Source organism: Cladophialophora psammophila, assembly GCF_000585535.1.
Source record: "Cladophialophora psammophila CBS 110553 chromosome Unknown aczJe-supercont1.12, whole genome shotgun sequence".
Lineage (NCBI taxonomy): Eukaryota > Fungi > Ascomycota > Eurotiomycetes > Chaetothyriales > Herpotrichiellaceae > Cladophialophora > Cladophialophora psammophila.
Window position 1 is genome coordinate 277,750 of NW_006912933.1, and position 18,106 is coordinate 295,855.

At 51.9% G+C, this 18,106-nt stretch overlaps 6 protein-coding genes across 6 annotated transcripts; 3 read left to right on the forward strand and 3 right to left on the reverse strand.

Annotated features, from left to right (window-relative positions):
• Positions 1 to 30: 30 nt before the first annotated feature.
• A1O5_07774 (uncharacterized protein) lies at positions 31 to 605 on the reverse strand (the record flags this gene model as incomplete). The annotated part of the gene is made up of 2 exons (XM_007748362.1): positions 31 to 524; positions 590 to 605. 2 exons carry the CDS (start codon positions 603 to 605, stop codon positions 31 to 33), a joined length of 510 nt encoding a protein of 169 aa, XP_007746552.1.
• Positions 606 to 1,589: 984 nt separating this feature from the next.
• A1O5_07775 (serine/threonine-protein phosphatase 2B catalytic subunit) lies at positions 1,590 to 3,361 on the forward strand (the record flags this gene model as incomplete). The annotated part of the gene is made up of 4 exons (XM_007748363.1): positions 1,590 to 1,707; positions 1,757 to 2,088; positions 2,144 to 2,401; positions 2,456 to 3,361. 4 exons carry the CDS (start codon positions 1,590 to 1,592, stop codon positions 3,359 to 3,361), a joined length of 1,614 nt encoding a protein of 537 aa, XP_007746553.1.
• A 1,214-nt stretch (positions 3,362 to 4,575) lies between these two features.
• Positions 4,576 to 8,783, forward strand: A1O5_07776 (uncharacterized protein; the record flags this gene model as incomplete). The annotated part of the gene is made up of 2 exons (XM_007748364.1): positions 4,576 to 7,420; positions 7,528 to 8,783. 2 exons carry the CDS (start codon positions 4,576 to 4,578, stop codon positions 8,781 to 8,783), a joined length of 4,101 nt encoding a protein of 1,366 aa, XP_007746554.1.
• A 3,494-nt stretch (positions 8,784 to 12,277) lies between these two features.
• Positions 12,278 to 13,714, reverse strand: A1O5_07777 (uncharacterized protein; the record flags this gene model as incomplete). The annotated part of the gene is made up of 1 exon (XM_007748365.1): positions 12,278 to 13,714. One exon carries the CDS (start codon positions 13,712 to 13,714, stop codon positions 12,278 to 12,280), a length of 1,437 nt encoding a protein of 478 aa, XP_007746555.1.
• A 386-nt stretch (positions 13,715 to 14,100) lies between these two features.
• A1O5_07778 (uncharacterized protein) lies at positions 14,101 to 14,999 on the forward strand (the record flags this gene model as incomplete). Its single annotated transcript, XM_007748366.1, has 2 exons — positions 14,101 to 14,118; positions 14,169 to 14,999. The coding sequence occupies 2 exons, from the start codon at positions 14,101 to 14,103 to the stop codon at positions 14,997 to 14,999; spliced, it is 849 nt and encodes a 282-aa protein (XP_007746556.1).
• A 138-nt stretch (positions 15,000 to 15,137) lies between these two features.
• On the reverse strand, positions 15,138 to 16,145 carry A1O5_07779 (uncharacterized protein; the record flags this gene model as incomplete). The annotated part of the gene is made up of 2 exons (XM_007748367.1): positions 15,138 to 15,801; positions 15,859 to 16,145. The coding sequence occupies 2 exons, from the start codon at positions 16,143 to 16,145 to the stop codon at positions 15,138 to 15,140; spliced, it is 951 nt and encodes a 316-aa protein (XP_007746557.1).
• Between the last annotated feature and the right edge of the window lie 1,961 nt (positions 16,146 to 18,106).

Here is an 18,106-nt window from a genome sequence, read left to right on the forward strand (position 1 = left end):
TCAGGGTGTGGCACAATCACTCAAATCCTTTCACTTGAGACCGAGGCCTCCAAAAGCTCGATCTAGTTCCTCACCTTCGCGACTGGGTGACATTGCAGGTGCGGATATGACAGTTACAGGCTGTCCATCCAGCAGATTCTGCTCTTGCCCTGTCTTCAGCACCTTTGTGGGCTCCAGGATCTTCTCTTCACGGTCCAGCCAACCTGGCGCCACCCTTCGCTTCTCCGCAAGATCTCGGTCTTTGATATCTCGCTCCCACTCTTTAATGGCCTTGTCCGCAGCATCTGAAGTCTTTTTGAGGTGGTCTTGAAGGGCTTTACAGGAGTTTATAATATCATCCGGGTGAGCAGAATGGCCGGAGGAGGACGTGACATATTTAGGCTGCCCCGGGCCATTTTCAGCGATGATGGAAGGGGGAAGAGACGTGGGCACAGATCGAAATGTGTAGGGAAGAGTCACAGCGGTCGGCAAGGACAGAAAAGGTGAGACCGTCAAGGGGACCTGCGCGAGCAGCGGATGAGGCTCTGGTCAAGGGGTCAGAGTCTCGAACTATTTGCTTTGAGGGGGGGATCCATGGCCAGGCACATACTGTGGGTGTCAAACATGGCTGTGTGGAACTTCTACTTCTGTTCGAGAAGCTCTTTGGATAGCAGGGAGCTTGTCTTGAGGGTGAGATGAGTGACGACTCTGGCAATGGAAACAGCTTCAAGGTCCGGCTGCAAGCTGGCTGCAGTCTGATTGGGGAATGAGGTCTTTGGTAATACCCAAGTGCTGTCAAGGTACCAGGAACTTTGATGATGACAAGTAACCAGGTATTAATGGTTGGAGGCGTGAAGGTGATACGGTCAGGACCGCGAACGGAGCTGAGGCGCGTGCCTCGCTTCCATCTCGGACTCCATATTATATACTGGGTACGAGGTAGCCTAGAAGCCCAATGCTTCCTCCTCCCACTTTGCCCCTCTTTGAATTGAAGCAAGCCACGCCCTCCTCCACCGTTCAAGTTTGCCCATGGAAATGATGTCTTTTTAGTTCTCGGAACTTGCTCATGTCCAATCCCATGGTCCAAGCTTTCCCTTGGAGTTGACTGAATCCATCACTCAGCATTTAGCTCTTCGCAGGTTGGGTGCGGTCTTGGGGGGATTTTCAGCCCTGGCCTGAACTGGATCTGGATCTGGACCCCAAAAATCCCAATCCTCCTGAAACTGGTCGACAATCCGACTCTCGATTGACTCTTACAGCTTCAGCCGCCCCCGATTTTCAACTGCCCACTGCCCACTTTTATTTTTCAGCTCTTGGACGCCGACACACCGCATTCTAATCTTCTTCGCGACAGCTTCTGAGAAGTCCGTCACTCTTCTTGATCATCTACCTTGAGTCGTCTCCCAAAAGACCGATCCAACCCCTCCTCCTGAACGAGCAGCACCACCGACAATTATTCCTCCCGGCGCTAGCATTGCCACCATCCATTGTGCTGACCCTTTTCCGCCTCGAACTCGCCGATATCTTTGCTTCCTCTATCAAGATTCAACGCTGAGACACTTCAAACGTCGTAAAGACCCTTCGCGCCAGGAGCGCACCCCACAATCAAGATGGACGGTCCGTTACACAGAGCAGTGGTGGACAAGAAGCCCGTACCGGAGATCGACTTCACGCTGCATATCATGGAGGACGGCTCCCAAGTGAGCACTCAGGAGCGAGTATGCAAGGGTAGGCCGTCCAAGAGTCTCTTCCCGAACCCTATCTGATTCTGTGGCAGATGTTCAGGCTCCCGCCATGCAACCTCCCACGAACGAGCAGTTCTGGTCATCAGCCGATCGATCCAAGCCGAATCTGTCCTTCTTGAAACAACACTTTTACCGAGAGGGTCGATTGACGGAAGAGCAAGCTTTGTGGATCATCACCGAGGGCACCAAGCTGTTAAAAGCGGAACCAAACCTTCTGGAAATGGATGCACCTATCACCGTGTGTGGCGACGTCCATGGACAATATTTTGACCTTATGAAGCTGTTTGAGGTGGGCGGGGACCCTGCTGAGACCAGATATCTCTTCTTGGGCGACTACGTCGATCGCGGATACTTCAGCATTGAGGTGCGGCTCGATTGGAATTTGGTTCAAAGACTTTTCCGCTGACAATCTATTTTAGTGCGTCCTTTACCTATGGTCCCTCAAGATCTGGTATCCGAATACCTTGTGGCTTCTCCGCGGAAATCACGAGTGCAGGCATCTGACAGACTATTTCACCTTCAAACTCGAATGCAAACACAAATACTCGGAAAAGGTCTACGACGCATGCATGGAATCATTCTGTTCCTTGCCTTTGGCTGCCGTCATGAACAAGCAGTTTCTGTGTATACACGGTGGCCTAAGCCCGGAATTACACACTCTGGAGGACATCAAGAGCGTAAGCCGTGTGAAACCCCCGATTTGGCGGCCACGGTCGTGCTAATCCTATCAGATTGACCGTTTCCGCGAGCCCCCCACCCATGGCCTAATGTGTGACATCCTCTGGGCTGATCCTTTGGAGGAATTCGGTCAAGAAAAGACTGGAGAATACTACGTGCATAACCATGTCAGAGGTTGCTCCTATTTCTTCTCCTACCCGGCCGCCTGCAATTTCCTCGAGAAAAACAATCTGCTCTCTATTATCCGTGCACACGAAGCGCAAGATGCTGGATACCGCATGTATCGCAAGACGCGTACCACTGGCTTCCCAAGTGTCATGACCATCTTCAGCGCGCCGAATTACCTGGACGTCTACAACAACAAAGCTGCAGTGCTCAAGTATGAGAATAATGTTATGAACATCCGACAATTCAACTGCACTCCTCATCCATACTGGCTTCCAAATTTCATGGACGTCTTTACCTGGTCTCTGCCTTTTGTGGGTGAAAAGATTACAGACATGCTCATTGCCATCCTCAACACCTGCTCCAAGGAAGAATTGGAGGAAGACACGCAGAGTTCGAGCATGGAGCCAGAGACGCCACCATTTGGCGCCGATCCGGAATCCACAGAAGCCAAGCGGCGCGCTATCAAGAACAAGATTCTGGCCATCGGGCGACTCTCCAGAGTCTTCCAGGTCTTACGTGAAGAATCCGAACGCGTCACCGAACTCAAGACTCAGTCCGGAGGTCGCCTGCCGGCAGGGACTCTGATGCTGGGTGCCGAGGGTATCAAGCAAGCCATCCACAACTTTGAGGACGCCCGTAAAGTTGATCTCCAAAATGAGCGCCTCCCACCGTCGCCTGAGGAAATTGAGAAACGCAGTGCGGAGGACAGGCGAGCCGCTCTGGAGAGAGCTGCCACTGAAGCGGAGAATGACACCAACCTGCAGGGCGTGGCAAGGAGAATCAGCTTGTAAGTAATTCGCGGCAGTTTGATCGATTGTGTTTGGCTAACACGGCGCAGTGGCTCCTCCAACCCACGTGGCCATCGTCGAAAGGAGTGAGAATCTGACTACGAGGGAGCGAGAACGCGGAAATGATGCCCTCTTGATGACGATGGAACGAATCCACGACTCTGGCCCGCTCTCTCAGGTCGACGAGTGGCGAGGCATACCATTATATAGGCGGTTTGCAGAAACAGAGTTTGGCGACATAACGCACTTGGAGTCTTGTGCGGAGTGGACTGAAGGAAAGCGGATTGTGGCTCGACAAACTACGTGTGGTTGTAAGCATTGGTTGGCTGGTAGGGCGCGATGGACGAGTCTGGTCCCCAATACGGAGAACCTGAGGCAATGTTGTGTTGTCGGTCTGGGTCAAGTGCCAATGCTTTGACTAGGATGGTGCTTGAACTTTACCCGTGGAGCAGAGATAAAAGGCTCATACAGTACCCTGCCCTGAACCCTTGCCCTTTTTCTTTTGCTGTTCTCTTTCCGTGGCTTGCTTTCCGGTATTTTCATGTCTCTGTCCACAGTGGAGAATCGCCGATAGTGAAAGCGAGAAACACACAGGTAGGAGGAGGAACAAGGCTAACAAGCAGGACTACGGGACCACCCTGAAGAGGAGGTGAAATCAGCCCGGTGCGCCTCTGCGTTCACTCGTATCTGTCCCCCCTAGCCCCCCCTCCCCCTCCTGTGATAGCCCCCGCTGCCCCTGTTGGGCTGACTCAGTCAAGCCACTTTACGCGTGTCAGTGGCGTGGGACGCGGTGTCGGTGTCGAGATGCGCGAAGACGAATTCGCACGGGGCAACGGCGCCAGAATGGATGCCACCAGCGCCAGGGTCGAGCCGCTCCTTGTCCGGGCGTCTGTTTCTGCTCACCCACCTTCACCCTACAACCAATCTCCTTCTCCCAATTGTGAACCCTTTCTTATGCCTCAGGCACTGATATATACTTCCTGAATGCTCATGGAGGGAGCCTAACGAACATCCAAGCCCTGCTGTGCCGTTCTCTTCAGCGGCCTTGGGCGTTCATGCGAGCAGAATCAGCGCCTTATCTGTGTATCAGAGAGTCGCCAGCCCCTCCGTCCGAAAGGCAACTGCTCAGGAGCTGAAGTGCGATCAACAATTTCTTGCCGTTTGCGAGGCACAAGAGCAACTCGCTGGATGATTGTCTAATTGACGTCAAGGTCGCCATGCCTCCCACGCCCAAGGAAATTAGCAACAACATCGACGGGGCTATCGACCACCTCAATGCACAGTGGGATCTCGGGCTTCCAAGGCTCCATGGTATTGAAGCCGACCAGGCTGATGAAACCGATCGCCTGGCTCGCCAATGCTCGAAGTTGATCAGATTCCTCTGCTTTAAAACCGACGATACCAAAACCGCCCTCCCCGATTTCGAACAGAGGGCAAGGCACATTCACTCTCAGTGGGTCTTCAAACCCTCTCAGGAACCGGGAACTCTGCCTGTGTTGCCTGTAACCAAGAGCCTGGTCACCCGGAAGAATGGCTTAGTCCGCCTTAGCGACACCCAACGGCGGGAACTTCTACAACTTTTGTACAAGATATTGAAGGAGAAGAAGGAGAACTATGAGCTGGCACGATTGTCGGATGCGTTTTCGAACGAGCCAGCGTCTACCTTGACGGCATCGTTTGCCACAGCTCCAACATCTCCAGTAACAGAGACAGAGCCCCGAAGGCAAGAGCTCTCTACGCCGTCCCGCAAGCTCTCGAAACCCGAATCTCCAAAGAATGAGCCAGATGAGCCGCAGCTGAAGCACCCTGCGACATTGTCCTCAAAGAGAACATTGGGCTCGTCCAATGGGGTCAGTCAAACATCTATATTTGAGTTTCCATCTGCTCACCTTTCACCGCAGCGAAGTAAGCGACAGCAAACGCTGTCGGAGTTCCAACAATTTCAGCACGTACCACCACCCCGTCCTCTCCATGTCCCTGATCCGATCAGCTTTGGTACTGTAGTATCTACCGCGGCGACCTCCGTCTTCTCGGGCGTCGACGAAGAGAACGAAGGAGCAATGTCAAATAATACGTCCATGATCAGTTCCCATGCCGAAGACTCCCAGGATCTTTTTCCAACCCAAGATTACAACGAAATATTTAGTGACGAGCAATTCTCCACCTCGTTTAATGAACTAAGCAAGGTTTCAGGCCCGTCCGACCAAGCTGATCATGATTTAGACAACACTTTTACGGTACATGCGCTGCTCCCGCCACATGTACCCTTCTGGTACTGTTGGGAATTACATCGACTTGCACCTCTTCTAGATCTGAAACCAATTGAGCTTTATCAGAGACTCGAAGAGATTAATAAGAAGAAATCCGTCACTTTGGAGGACGTGTGGGGCACGATTAAGGAACTTTGCCGTGCAAGAGGCCGGCGCATGCTGCCTCAGAAGTCTGGGCTCCCGGATTGGGTGGTGCGACAAGGAAATTACATGGATGACAATACAAACAAGGTCGTGCACTTCACCGCCACCTTGGATTGGAACGATGATCCCTCCCAGGGATTGCTTCAACTTCAACTCAATCCGATTCACCTTGAGCAGTCATGCCGCTTCGAGAGGAAATTTGGTGCTGACAGATTCCTTACGCTCTCCGGTCCCTCCTTCACACCACCAAAGCCTTCCGACAAATCAAGACAACCAAAAAACAAGGATCCGCCGTCGTACGACGAGGTCGTTGAATTCCTCGCGACGAATTCGCATTTTATTGCAGGTCGGCACTGGCGAATATGCTTCGTCGAAAAGGAGAATGCTAAAGGACGCGCTAACAAGGCGCGGTCGCAACGTTCAAGGATCATCCTGTTTGCAGAGAGCGGATTCGACATAATCCCACGACCTCTCTTGAAAATCAACATACCAATTCTCAAGGGCCAGGGTCAACACCGCAATATTATGCGGCAAGATCTAATGCAATGGCATATGCCTCTCGATGCCAACACAAATTCGACGGATCTCAGACTATTCTCTAGATGGAGCCTTGGGTTTTCGAGGACAACTCCAACGGTAGAGCTCAAACGACATGAGTTCCTGAAGAGGCCTGACGAACTTGGTGATGAGCCTGACGACGGTACAGAACGCAAAGTAATGAATGACGGATGTGCATTGATATCCTACCCACTCGCCGAAGCTATTTGGGCAGCATGCGGCGGCGAAGGAGAGCCACCCTCTGCTGTCCAAGGACGCATATCAGGCGGAAAAGGCCTTTGGCTAGTTGATTATCAAAACAAATATCCCAACGTCAGTGAAAGAAACTACTGGATCGAGGTTTCAGAATCACAGCTCAAAATAAAGCCACACCCTCGCGACCGTGTCGATGCAGACTCGGATGCGACTTTACGCACGTTTGAGGTATTGAAGTTTGCAAGCGAATGTAAGCCAGCACGCTTGAACATCCAACTTATCAATATCCTCGAAAACGGGGGTGTTCCGCGCTCAGTTCTTCAAGAAGCATTACAATCGGATGTGCAATCGTTTTCCAACACTCTTACAGAAGCAATGAAAGATCCGAGACATCTTCGGCTCTGGATGCAAGAACATGCCCGTTCGTCACGCCTCGAGGCTAACAAAGTGCTGGGCTCATTTCCTTCCGACCGCAAAGAACAAATCAAACTTCTTCTCGAATCCGGTTTTCATCCGCAGACATGCAGAGTGCTTATCGACAATGCTTATATTCTGCTCAGTCATTGGATGACAAACTATGTGGACAAAATGCGGATTTTGATACCACATTCTACATCAGTTTTCTGTGCGCCGGACCCGTTAGGGGTGCTTGCGCCCGGTGAAGTCTATCTCGGTTCTTCGAACCCGGTTACGCACCCCGTTACTGGGATCAGAGAAAACACGCTTGAAGACGTTGAATTTCTCGTGGCTCGGAACCCAGCACTTCTAGCATCCGACATGCAGAAATGTAGGTCTGTCTATAAACACGAGCTCCGTCACTATAAGAACGTCATCTTGTTCCCTCAGCGGGGTGCTATTCCTCTGGCGTCTTTATTATCTGGCGGCGACTACGATGGTAGGTTTCTGGTTTACATACAATTACATTTCCGCAAACTTCATAATCTGCTCTTCTCTTTTCTCAAGATATAGATGTGCTGACACGATTTTTTGCGAGGATTTTAGGTGATGTTGTGACTTGCGTCTGGGATCCGAAGATTGTTCCCCCCTTTCGCAATACGAATATGCCACTTATGCCAAATCAGATCGATTGTGGCATGATTCAGCGCTCGAAACCAGTGTCTGGGATATTCAATGGAAGACTTTCTCCTGATCAAGCTTTCAACGACTATTTCCGCAAATGTATTGCATTTAATGCTCGGCCCAACCTGCTTGGTACGTGCACCTCGGAGCATGAAAGACTCGTTTATGTCCTTGGCCAAAGACGACACGGCAATAGACTTTCGCACCCTGGTGCCGTGCAACTAGCAGCGCTTGCAGGCTTTCTGGTTGACAGTAATAAGCAGGGCTGGGACCTTCCCGAGGATGTCTGGTATAAAGTCCGCAAAAACGCGAGTGGTTTAGACAGCTTACCACAACCCGCCTACAAAAATGAGACTGCCCCAAGGAAATTTTCTTCAGACACTAACTTGAACGTGGTGGACTTTCTCAAGTTCGACGTTGCCGAGACTCTCAAAGAGCAAGTATTGCGAGAGTTTGTGAAGCTAGGACAGGACGAAAAGGTCCTCAACTACGACAGAGATCTAAGTCGTCCTTGGCTTTACTGGTGCTCACTGGTAGAAGGGCACAAAGAGAAGAAGCGAGCCAGTGGGCATCGGTTTGAAGGGGGTGCTTACGGGACAACGGCTGCCTCGCCAGGTGCTCCAGACTTGGAGATACTCGCCGACTTGCTGGAAGGCGAGCAAGGTCTGCTTGACCACATTACCGAGGTAAAGGAACAGTGGAGCAAATTGTCCTCCTCTAACCGAGCCGGCTTTGAATCGACATTGAATGAACTCAAGGACTGGGGAGATTCGAAGGATTTCCGTCTTGCTGTTCAAACTGTTTACGAAAAGTTCCGAGCTATCAAACCGAAGCGACTTGATCATGAGATAGGTCGTCGATTCGAGGCAGAAAAGGACCGCCTGCTCTCTGACTGGGACCTCCTAAAAGCAGCTTGCCTGCATAAAGCTGTCTGCTCGAAAGGAGCTTCTTTCCGCATCTGGGTGTGGTTTTTGGCTGGTCGAGAATTGTGTCAATTGAAGGCTTTGCAACACTCGGGCGATATCAGAATCGTTGTATCGGACATACATGACCTTTACAAGGTGGACACGAAGTACGCCAGAGCTCTATTGGAAGGTGAGTTTGACGAGGAAAGTGAGGATAATGCTGTTGATGAAGAAGACTTGATGGACGATGATGTCGGATTGGAAATGGATTGATGGTTGGATTGCACTCGGTGATACCCCCTTTGGTTCTTGCTTTGTTGGAAATAGGAAGGGAATGGTAGGGCAAATTCCTGCCGGAGGAGTTCAGGATTTTGGACAAAGAAATAGAAAAAAGGGGGCCACCAGGACTTCTTCCTTGAGTGCACGGCCCTTCGCTGCCACCAACTTTCATCCCAGCCGCCGACTCCCCCTTTCGACCACATTCATCTCGATTCTCGCCCTTGCCTGCCCTCCACTGCGAGCATTCTTGCAAATGGCGAAAATGAAATTTTCACGGTCTCCTCTGGAGCTCTCGAGACTTCAAGATGGCTATTCTCTTTCCCAACTCGACGGCGCAACATTATGCCTTCTTTCCAAAAGCGCACCAGCATGGTCAGCCAGAGCAATAACTCCGCAATGGTAAACAGGATCATCAATATCTGCGTCATCCTGACACTTGCCTACAGCATACTATGCATGGCCGTGTTTCTGAGAGCCAAAGGAGCTGTTTGCCCGACAACATCTTCGGGAGTTGACCTCTCAATTGCTTTTGTGAGTCTCGGGCAGGACAAATCAATGCCGGCCACACCATTATCGATCAGAGCTCCTAACGCTTACCTAGTCTTTGCCTACCATTGTCATCGTGGGGATCCGGGGTTACCTCATCGTCCGCCAGAGAACTAGGGTCTTGCAGACTATATCACCCTCAACAGCATCACCAAAGTTGGAGAGGGCCTGTACTACCTGCGTCCAAGTCCTGGTGTTTTTGTGGATGATCCTGGGATGCCTCAATCTCCTCGTCGCGCTCCGAGCACCCATGTGTCTGAAAACGCCGTTAGAGCAATGGCGGAATGATTTAGAGGAGCAGAACTGGAGATATGGTCTCTCTTGCCGGCTCCATCGTGCTCTGGTCGCCTTGTCGGTTCTGATAGCGTACGTTACATCTACGGGAGCCTTGCAGATGAAGTTCACTGACCTGTCTACGACCCCCATTAGCATCTTCATGGCCTCCCTCTCGTTCTTGGACCAACAACAGCCATCTCGCCGCAGAGCGAGCCTTTTGAATTGTTACTGTACCTGTCTGTCTCGCAAGGCTCCCGAAACCCACGGCCCAGCGCTTTCCGCGTCCAGCAGCCGTTCTGGTTTCTCGATCGATAAGAACGACCATCCCTCCCTCGCCCCCGGCCGCCGCGCAAACCGACTCGAGCACGAGCAATGGCTACAGCGACGCAACAGCTTATCCTCTCAAAAGGCCATCTATCCACACAAATACTACTACCATGACCAGCGATCTAGGCACCACCCCTATACCTTTGCTCAGAGCAGCCGATACTCGAGGACCCTCCGGTCAGTCTCCGAGGGTCAATGTTTGCACTTGGATGACCGCAATTTGTCTTTATGTTCTTCGCAGTCCTCGTCTTCGTTCGGCACGAGACCTTCAACCCATCTGCCAACACCCCGAGGTTCGCGAAGTCGAGCAAATAGCAATCCAGAAAGGGGAGGCCTGCGCCGAGATCCTGCAGCAATATCGGCAGCTGAAAATACTGCTGCACCCGATCTGCCACCGCTTCCCACAGCTCCGCCTCCGACCTGGTCCCCAGCTCTGCATCACACGCCTCTGAGTGCAGATCCTACCATTCGGGCATTGAGCACGGGTTCGGCTTTGACGCTGTCAATGTCACAGTCAAAGTCATCTCCGGATTTACTTGCTGCCCAGACTGGAAGCCTCACCACGTCAAATGTAGTGGCGAGGACACCCCCAGCCAAGCGCGAGGCCTCTGGCCGGTCATCGTCTACGCTATCCGCATCGACAAAGCGTGCAAAGAAGACCATGGTGGAATCAATATCGCTGAGAAAAGCAGCGACGCCAATGCCCTGTGTACCGCCGCCGCCACTTCCTTCGGCCCGCCCTCCAGCGCTTCCAGCAGGTCCTGCTTTACCAGCCCGTGCACCGGGCCACTCAAAAACACCTTCCACGGCAAGGCCACAAGGCAGCACAACCACTGGCACTAGCACTGTAGCCCGTTCAAGGTCAGCCTCAACATCAACCGCTCCGTCGCGCTCGAATCTCCGCCGGCCCAGCCCCATCCGCTATCGTCAATACCACCACCCTCCTCAACATCACCCCCAGCATCACGTCCACGGTCTGGGCTCAAGCCAGACTCATTTGCCCCTGCAGCAATACCAACATCAAAGAGTCTGGCGGCACGAACATAGCACCAATCCTGCGAGCATCTACTCGGCGAGCAGCTACGGGTCCGACTGGGCCACATCGGTCGTGACCAGAGGGAGCACGAGCACCGCGCATGCGCCTAATCCGAGTCCAAGATCTGGTGCCGCCGCCACGACAATGCGACAGTGAGTCTATCAAGACACGTCAAATCGACTGGGAGGGGACAGAAAGGAAATTTGTAACTCTAAGAGAGGGGAGGACCAGTCACTCATCACTCATCTATCTATCTCTCCATTCATTCAATTCATCCGTCCGTTCGTCCGTTCGTCCGTTCGTTCGCTTCTCTCGCCTATTCTTAGAATCAGGCTTTGAGGAAGGTGCTCAGGGCGGGTAGGAAATCAAGGGCGCAGAAGGGTGCCGAAGGGGGCAGGGCAGAACGGGGCAAAAAAGGGGGCGCGTCTCCAAAGGGGTGGGTGGATATTGAAACGCAGGTATTGGAATCTCTTGCTGGACCCTAGCTAGGATCTGGATATCAATCAGGGTGATTGGTCCTTGGGCTTATATAGACGACTGATGACTGTCGGGATAAGATGGATGGTAGATGTTCTATGTATGAAAGGGGATGGAAGGGATACAAGGACCAGGGCCGAGTGTGTAAGTTCTTCTTCATTCCCTGGAACGAGGAGGAGAAAGAGAAGGACGAAGGGGAATTGATCAAGGATCAAGGACCAAGAACGGAGCGAGATGAAATGAATATTACAATTAGATGATGAAGAGGGAGATGGACAGGTGCCGCTCTCTCTTTCCCTTCATTTCCCATTTCGTTTCCCTTCCATTCCCCCCTTCCCGCCTTGAACCTTTGCGCGCCCCGTTGCATCTGCATTGACATTGCATTGACATTGCATCGCGTTATACGGTACTAACAATGGAATCCCCTGCAGCTCACTCCTCTGTCAAGGGCACATGTCGGGCATTCCGAACACTCATTCCCGCCTCCTCGGTCTCAATTTCTTTCTCTCCTCCATTCCCCACCCCCTTTTTTTTTGTGTGTTGTGCTGCTGCTGTTGCTGTTCTGTTGGTCCTGATACGCGCATTGATTCATTGATTCATTCAATTCATTCGTTGGTTTCATTCATTCAGCATGCGTGTCGATTTCCATGTTTTCCCCCAGGCATCTTTCCTCAGCACGCCGCCAACTTCTCTGCTCAACTTCTTCATACCATCCCATGATTGCTACGCGGGGAAACATGTCCATCTCTTCTTTCATCCCATTGCATCTCCCTGTGTTGAACTGGACAATCGCACACCCCACCACCATCCACGCTCCCCGATATTCTCAATCCTGGGAACTCTTGACCGGGTCGATCTTCTTCGACCCGACTTCCTTCCAATTCGTGCTCAAAGCGGTCCCTTGACTCTCGTAGAAGCTCTTCTGCATCGCCCGACGCGTGTCATCGTCCGCTGAGGCGTAGAGCTTCTTGAAGAATCCATCGACGGGGTCGCCGGTGTCGAAGTCCGAGTCTTCTTCGCCGCCGCCTTCGTCTACATCGGAACCGAGGGGGCTGGACTGGTTTTCTTTGGAAGCATCGTCAGAGGTTGACTTGCTCTTGTCTTTAGGCATAATTTTAGCTTTGGATTTGCTTTGCACGTGGAAGTCGTTGGCGAGTTTATCCCAGTTCTTTGGGCCGGTGCGGGAGGAGGTTGGGTACGATGGGGGAATATCTTTGACTACGCCTGGTTGTGGTACAGCCATAGGCGGCGAGGGCGAATCGGTCAACGTGGGCAACGTAGCTGCCTTGGAATCCTGTTCCTCTTTCGCATCATTTGATTTTGATAATGGTGCCATGAGAGGCGCAGCACCTTCCAAGTCATGCCACTTCCGACCAGCTTGCGCCTTTTTCAGCGTCAACTCGATCTTCGTGGAGAGGACGGCAGATCTGCTTTGGGATGGATCGATAAGTGCGAAAAGTGGGTCGAGGGTGAATGTGGACGTGGAGGACGGGTTGGAAGGGTGAGGGAAGGAGATGGCCACGGAGTCTTCTTGGATGTCGATCTCACAGGCGTCTTTGGGGACATTCTTTGCGTAGAGTGTCAGAGTGACGGTTTGGGGAGATTGGTACCATTCGTGTCGGATCTTAGACGGAGCTGATGTCGGCATGTTGCTGGATGGAGTTGAGCCTGTCATCGTCTCATCTCTGTTTGTCTTGTTTACACCAGTGGCACCTGCAGCTGTGTCGGGAGGAGCCGTCTCGACAACTATGTCTTCGTAAAATTTATACGACCCATCTGGTCTCAATTGTGCTTTGAGCCACGCCTTCATTTGTGCGTCATTTGGCAGGTCGATCTTTGGATATTCCGTCGCAGACGACGCTCTCTCCGACTCGGGAACGTTCTTCAACTTTGCTTCGACCTTGGTCAGCCACATGTCACCTTCCATCTTCGCGGGCTTGCTGGATCTCCATTTCTCCATCGGCCGCAGAACCGCTTTAGCATCTGCGAAACGTCCCAGTCCGTGAAGAGCCACAACTCGTCGCTGTTGTGCCGCCTGGATCTTCTCTCTCTTTGCACGTTTCTGTGCGAGGAGGACTGCATACTCTGCGTCCTTGAGAGCAAGGTCATAGCGGGGAGGTGAGAGGCGCGCAAATGCGAGTGATCGCTGGATGAAGTAGTCGGGGGAGGAAGGGTGGTCGATCAGCGCCTGGGTGTAGAGGGACACAGCCTGGGGAAAGTCTTTAGACTCGACCGCCGCGGCACCTCGTGCAGCTAGATCCATGGCGTAAATCTTGTTAACATGTACGGAGCAGAAAGATACGTCGTGTGAACCCGTGGTACTGCAAAGTTCTCTACCCTAATACAAAGAGAGAAGGCTCGAGAACGCCGTCTCTTCATTTGTGCCACTGCAAGATTAAATCCGGATATTTGTCCTTAAGTCCGATGCAGGCCCCTGTCCCCTCCACTCCCCAATTTATGTGTGGAAGTGGCACAAAGAAAGACAGACGGCGACTGTAGGAGCCAATATTACCGACAATTACCAATGATGTCCTTCATGCTGGAGTACTCATGCTTAAAAGACCACGAAGAATAACAGACTCTTGAACGAAGAATGGCAAGAAGTGAAATTTGGAACAGGATCCCGCCTAGGATCTCACGAGAGTCACCATGAGCAGTCGCTTCTATGTGCGTAAATCCCACGCCCAAATCTGGACCAAGACTAACAATTCCATCAGTTTGGCGGGTCTGACTCGGGCTCGGGCTCAGACGTCGACGACAATGATGCCTCACTTCCCTTCCCCAAACCATTGGAGCGATCTGCGTTCCTCGCCCCCGACTTTGACGCCACAGCCTTTTTATCCAGTCTGTCGAACCGTTTCCAGACACTTGAAGACCTGCAGGCCGAGCTGCGCGAATTGAGCCAGACCCTCAACAAGGAGCTCGTCGACCTCGTCAATGACAACTATCAGGATTTCCTGTCACTAGGAAGCACGCTGTATGGGGGCGAAGAGAAGATCGAGGATATCCGACTGGGGCTGTTGGGATTTGGAAGGGATATCAAAGCAGTTAGAGACAATGTCGACGCAAGAAGGAACGAGGTCGCGGAATTATTGAGACAGAAAAGAGCTCTGAGGCAAGAAGCGAGTGTGGGGCAGGCATTACTCGAAGTCGCCGAGCGTCTAGATCTGCTGGAAGAGAAGCTCAACATCTCAACACCTACGGGATCCGCGATCAAGATCAAAGGCCAACTCCAAGACGGCAGTGGTGAGCGGTGGAGTGACGAATGGATCGGGAAGACGGCCACCAACGAAAGTGATGAGGAATACAACTCGGACAGGGTTACTGGGGTCACCTCAAGACTGAGGCGAAGGACCGAAGAATTTCTCATCTTGAAACATCTGGCGAGCAAACACAGCCCGCAGCACCCTTTCCTCTTGGCCCAAGAAGGGCGAATGCGCAAGATCCAGGAAGTCTTACTGTTCGACCTCGAAATGACCATCAAACAGCAAACCGAGGTCAAGAACAAGCAACAATTGTTGCAAATACGTGGGGCAATTGAAGAGTGATTGTTGTTCCGACAGGGCCCATGCCATCGGGAGAACATCTCTATTTCCATTTTTTGACTTTGACCCCTGTACGCCGTGGCTGAGCGAGATATACCCAGACAGGTTGAACAATACAAGTCGAAGAACCAAAAAGCCCTTTCAAATCACTGCCAGTTGCTGAGGAGTAGCAGCTCCCGGCGCCGGTTTGTAGAAGTCCCCAGTCAAAGAAAAGCCAGGAGAATTCGTGGAGCTCAAAACCACCTCATAGATCTCCTTGACAATCTGGTCGCTCAGCGCAGCCGAATCCTTCTTCACCGCGTTAACATACGCCTTCACATTATCCCTCAGCTGCTCCGGCGTAAAGCTCAGTCTTCCCACCGCCATCCGCACCACACCCTGCCTTTCTCTGTATGTACTTCCGCCCATCATATTCCTCACAGCAGGTCCTGGATTCGTCACGACTGAGCCCATCTTGATACTCGGCATCAGACCCCTTGGGCCCAATATTCTGGGAATTCCCTCTTTATTCATCTTCTGCAAGGATTCGGGTACAGCGATGCATCGGTCAAAGTCGATTTTCCCAGCCTTGATTCGTTCAAAGAGCTCGTCTTCACCAACCAGATGGGCGCCGGCTTCGCGTGCTCGTTGCGCCGCCGTGGAATTCGGCGGACAGATGACCGCGACTTTTATGTCCGTCTTGACCGGGTAGGGGAGGCGGATCGAATTGCGAACCACGGGGCCGTCTTTTTTGGTGCGCAGTTTGATGTGGATGTCATATTTCGGCGAGTCGGGCTCGCGACCGACTTCGAAGGCTTTGATGTACCTGCGAACGCAATTAGCTATGCTTGAATGATTTTTTGGCCGGATTGTTTCGAGGTACCTCATTGCTTCGCACAACGTAAACTGCTCCATGTCCTTGAGGTTATATTGCTTATAGGCTCGGTGCTTCTTCCTTCTTCTCTTGATCTTCTCCCTCGCAGCCTTTTCTTTGTCTGACAAGGGTCGGGAACCACCTGCTGCAAATAGGGTCGGGGCGGAGGAGAAGCATCGAGCAGCGGTTGTTATGCGCGGCGTCGATGCGCGTGTTAAGAAGGGAGCGAGAAATGAAGATGTCGTGAGTCGGCAGAGTCGTGTTGTAGCCATCGAGAGGCCTCGAGAGACATCCATGGTTGAAAACAGGGAACCAAGCCAAATTAATGGCTCAATGCATTGTACCGAGTACAGAATACAAAAGTCCAGCAAGTGTTTGCAGCTATGTACCATCGCTTGGGTAGGAAGGCTGGCGAATAGAAGAACAGAGTAAAATCTGCTCCGAGCTCACGTGGCCACTCACCCAGCCTTGTCCAGCCTCCATAGGCCACGCCGCTTTAAGACCGCCGCCCAGCACCCAACCTTCTCAACTTCATCCTGAACTTCTGAAGACTTCTCTACCCAGCACCGTTTGCAGCGCCAACGAACTACCCAATATCCAAAATTAGCGACATACTAGCCGTTCCCTCCTTGACGCTTTTTCGACTTTCACATCCTCATCTCTTCACAGGTATTTTACTGTTTCTACAACTAGTCTCCATCCTCATCACAACCTCCCCTAGCTTCTAAAGCAGTAGGAATGATACCGGTTCAAGCGATTGACATTCCAAAACCCGCGGGTTGGTTCCCACGTTGTCAAATGAGTCCCTATTCGCGCATCTTTCTCAGGATGACTCGTCATTTCCACAGGCCATAAGGTGTTACACTGCTGAAGATAGCGGTTTCGTGGCGGATCGACATTAGGATCGAATGTTTGACGGGGAGTGAATAGGAACTTGTCCTTAATGAACGGCTGGGTTTCGAAGAACGCATATGTCGATTGAAGAGATAATGTATCCGCGGAGCCTGGGTGGGAGGTTGGCGGCACCACTAGTTGCCATGTGTCAAGTTTGCCTTTACCATGGATAATGGATTGTATGATCCAGAACTGTGGTCCGCTCTGGCCGGGCCGGCTGCCTTACAAGTGCATATGCGTTCGGAAGCCTTCAAAGTCCATTGTGTGAATTAGCCGTCTCTGAGAAGGGACATTGCGCGGGTCGACATCGGTTTCCTCAGCGGTGGTCCTGGAACTCTCCCATGACCGCCTGCATATCCCATCAGATATAAGCAGGGGCTCCCAAAGGCTCTCTGCAAAGAATTTGGCTTCCTTGTCACTCAACAGGGCTTGTGTGATGTCCCAGCAGTAATCCTGCAGGACCTTCGCATCTCCGATGCGGCAGCAGTCGTGGAGGTAGCGATCCATAAAGTCTCTGTTCATCGCAAAATTCGTGCTATATTTGTTGGCAGGATCGAATCCCCATCTTTATATGGATGACGGCCTGAAGCCAACCACTGAGTACCCTCGATTTAGTGTAGATATCTAGAGGTATCATCAATCTCGGAGCCGACGAAAAGTCCAAGGGGGCCCTCATGCCGATCCTCCGCGGGATGTTCCCCCCAATACCTGAACTTGAAAAGAGACTACACTTCGCAAATGCCGTTCCAGCTGGAGATACTGCCAACATCTTCAGGGAGTCTGGTGAGTGATGAATCTTTGTTGAGGAAGGCCAGGCGCATGACACACCCACCTAGATTGTAGCTCAATTTATCGAGCTGGCTAGAGTTGGACATATATCATAACGGCACAAACTAGACATTGATTGACGCACCAGGGTTTGAAAATGCATTCGCCTTGAGTTATACGATTTGATTCAATTACCGTAACTCTCCCTGACAGCCTGTTGGGCTTCCCACGAAGTATTTTGCGCCTGGGGATCCTCCTTGACTTCATGCAGCCATTCCCAAACTCCTGCGGGAGTGGTAAGCTCTTGTCGCATGGAATGAACACCATCGTGTCATATGCTATGGTGCCCTCTTCGAATGTCTAGCTCCTGGGAGAAAAATTAGAGCGTCACGCGAGACCCAAGCGAAAATACGGCCGACTCACCTGAGAAACCAGGGGTCTTCCACAATGAGGTCGATTAGGTCACATACTTCCTCCATGGAGACCTCTCGCATTATGTCACTGAGCGGGTGGTTGTATTGGGATCTATCTGGATGTAGCACCTGGTCGACCGAAATTCTGAGGGCATTGACCTGCTTTTGCATTGTGATAGGCA